The 3,347-nt window shown below is 49.1% G+C and overlaps 1 protein-coding gene across 2 annotated transcripts in view; it reads right to left on the bottom strand.

Annotated features, from left to right (window-relative positions):
* The window catches only part of LOC109938798 (histone-lysine N-methyltransferase SETDB1-like), a 7,177-nt gene that overhangs the window by 1,635 nt on the left and 2,195 nt on the right, over nucleotides 1-3,347 (bottom strand). For both annotated transcript variants that reach the window (XM_048620347.1, XM_048620348.1), the window contains exon 3: nucleotides 2,789-2,964. In XM_048620347.1, coding sequence (XP_048476304.1) covers nucleotides 2,789-2,964 — 176 coding nt within the window. The remainder of the gene's footprint in view (nucleotides 1-2,788; nucleotides 2,965-3,347) is intronic.

Below are 3,347 nucleotides of genomic sequence, written 5' to 3'. Positions count from 1 at the left end.
TCTCTCTGCTATAGGAAGGATGTTGTGAAACTTGAAAGGGTTCAGAAAAGATTTACAAGGTGATGCCAGGGTTGAAGAGTTTCAGTTATAGGGACGTGCTGGGGCAGTTTTCACTGGAGTGCTGGTGGCTGAGGGGGTGACCTTATAGAAGTTTATAAAATCATGAGGGGCATGGATAGGGTGAATAGCCAAGATATTTTTCCTTGGGCGGGGGAGTCCAAAACCAGAGGGACATAGGTTTAAGGCGAGAGGGGCCAGATTTAAAAGGGGCCTGAGGGATAACATTTTCACACAGAGGGTGGTGCATGTATGGAACAAGCTGCCAGAGGTAGTCATAGAGTAGTACAACGTGGAAACAGGCCCTTTGGCCCAAACTGGCCCACGCTGACCACGGTGCCCACTCAGCTATTTCCAATTTCCTGCATTTGGTCTATGTCCCTCTCAACCCTTCCCATCCATGTACCTATCGAAATGGTTTTTAAATGTTGCTATTGCACCTGTCTCAACCACTTTCTCTGGCAGCCCATCCCATATACACACCACTGTCTGTGTGAAGAAGTTGCCCCTCAGGTCCTTCTTAAATCTTTCCTCCCTCACCTTAAACCTATTCCCTCTGGTTTTCAATTCCCCATCCCTAGGAAAAAGACTATATGGAATCATCCTATCTATGCCCCTCATGATTTTATACACCTCAATAAGGTCACGCCTCATTCTCCTACGTTCCAAGGAATAAAGTCCTATCCTGGCCAACCTCTCCCTTTAACTCAGGCCTACTAGTCCTGGCAACATCTTCATAAATCTTTGCACACTTTCCAGTTTAACTATGCCTTTCCTATAACAGCCTGCCCACAACTGTACACAATACTCCAAGTGTGGCCTCAGCAGTGACTTGTACAACTGTAGCATAACGTCCCAACTCCTATACTCAAAGCCTCAATGAAGGCCAGCATGCTAAACACCTTCTTCACCACCCTGTCTACCCATGATGCTGCTTTCAACGAGCTATATACTTGTACTCCTAGGTCCCTCTGTTCCACAACACTCCTCAGGACCTTATCATTTACTGTACAAGTCCCTACCTTGGTTTGACTTTCCAAAGTGCAACACCTCACACCTATCTGTATTAAATTGCATTTGCCAATCCTCAGCCCACTTCCCCGTCTGATCAAGATCCCTTTGTAATTTTTGATAACCTTCCTCGCTATCAACGATACCTCCTAATTTTGTATCATCTGCAAACTTACTAACCATGCCTTGTACATTCACATCCACATCATTTATGTAAATAACAAAGGTCCCAGCACCGACCCCTGTGGTACACCACTAGTCACAGGCCTCCAGTCTGAGAAACAACCTTCAACCATCACCCTCTGCTTCCTACCATCGAGCCAAATTTAAATCCAATTAGCCAGTTTTCCCTGGATCCCATGCATCCTAACCTTCATGACTTGCCTGCTGTGTGGGACCTTGTCAAAGGCCTTACTAAAGTCCATACGGACAACATTCATTGCTCTAACCTCATCAATCCTCTTGGTTACCTCTTTAAAAAAACTCTAAAAAGATTTGTCAGACATGACTTCCCGCACACAAATCCATGCTGACCAACTCCAATCAGACCTTGACTGTCCAAACGTTGGTTGACCTTCTCCCTCAGTATGCTCTCCAGTAACTTGCCTCCCACTGATGTCAGGCTCACTTTGCTACCTTTCTTAAACAATGGAACAAAACATTAGCCACCCTCCAGTCTTCTGGAACTTCACCAGTGACTGAATATGAAGCAAAATCTCTGCAATTTCTTCCCTATCCTCCCACAACGTCCAAGGATGGACTTGATCAGGCCCAGAGGATTTATCCACCTTAATGTGATCTAAGGCTGTATACACCTCCTCGCTGGTAATATGCGGTCCAAAGCATTGCCACTTGTTTCCCTTATTTCCTTAGCATCCATGATTCTCTCCTCAGTAGACAGCGAGGAGAAATATTCATTAAAAATCTCCCCCATCTCCTGGTAGAGGAGGAGGCTGGTACAATAACAACATTTAAAAGGCATCTGGATGGGGACATGGATAGGAAGGGTTTAGAGGGATATGGACCAAAAGCCGGCAAATGGGACTGGATTAATTTAGGATATCTGGGTCAGCACGGACGGGTTGTGCCGAATGGTCTGGTTCCGTGCTGTATGACTCTATTAGTTCCAGATTTCCAGCATCTGCAGTAGTTTGCTTACAACCAAAGGTAGATCAGGAAAAGTAGGGGAGTTGAGGCAGAGGCGCGGAGGGTAGCGGGAGAGTTCCTGTACACTGTCCTTGAGTCACCCTGTTAGAGGAAGGATATCATTAGGCTCACAAGAGGTTTCCCAGGATGTGGCTGGGAATGAAAGGTTTGAGTTAGAAGAACAGGCTGGGAATTTTTCACCAGAGTATAGGAGGCTGAGGGGGGAATAGAGGTTTATAAAATCATGAGGGGCATGGATAATGTGAACAGCAAGTGTCTTTTCCACAGGGTGCAGCGGTTCAACACCAGGGGGCACATTTTTAAGGTGAAAGGAAACATGGGGAGGTGGGGGGGCAACTTGTTTTTTGTTACACAGAGTGGTTTGTGTGTGGAATGAACTGCCAGAGGAAGCGGCGGATGTGGGTACAATCAAAACATATACATGAATAGGAAAGAGATATGGGCCAGGAGCAGGCAGGTGGGACTAGTTTAGTTGGGGATTAGGGTTGGCAGGGACTGGGTGAGCCGAAGGGTCTGTTTCCGCGCTGTTATAACTCTGTGACCCGCCCCCTACCAGGTTCCACAGCCATCACGTCATCATCATCTTCCTCATCGTCGTCCAGGATCTCAATCACTTCCGACAGTTTAGCACCATCCTTCTCGTTTGACCCCTCTGCGGCCGTCTCCTCGTACTGCAGGCCCAGGTTGTTGTACAGATCCTTCACCATCGACTCGCACATGTCCACTGACCTGCAGGCACACGAGGGCACGGCGGCGTGGAGGGGGTGCCAAATCAGAACCGAAACGAACCAAAGAGAGCAGGCCCCAGCCCACGGCACACAGCGCCAATTCCAACAGCTGCCCTGTCTCGGAAAGGCAAGGCACTGCATGCAGGGGACTGGGGGGTGTTGTGTAGGGAGAGGACACACAAGCTCGAGGAAAGGGGTGAAGAGATCGCACGTGAGACAGAAATAGCGGAAGGACACGGGCGCGCAGTGAAGGACAGAGGGGGGCAAGGGGGCGAACATAACACACAGAGCGAGACGGGCAGGGCGAGCGGGCGGGCAAGACGGGCAGAGCGCGCCGGCGGGCGGGCAAGACGGGCAGAGCGCGCCGGCGGGCGGGCAAGACGG

Source organism: Rhincodon typus, chromosome 46, assembly GCF_021869965.1.
Source record: "Rhincodon typus isolate 14 chromosome 46, sRhiTyp1.1, whole genome shotgun sequence".
NCBI classification, from domain to species: domain Eukaryota; kingdom Metazoa; phylum Chordata; class Chondrichthyes; order Orectolobiformes; family Rhincodontidae; genus Rhincodon; species Rhincodon typus.
The sequence above is the reverse complement of the archived record's forward strand: the minus strand, read 5'-3'. Positions and strand labels throughout refer to the sequence as shown.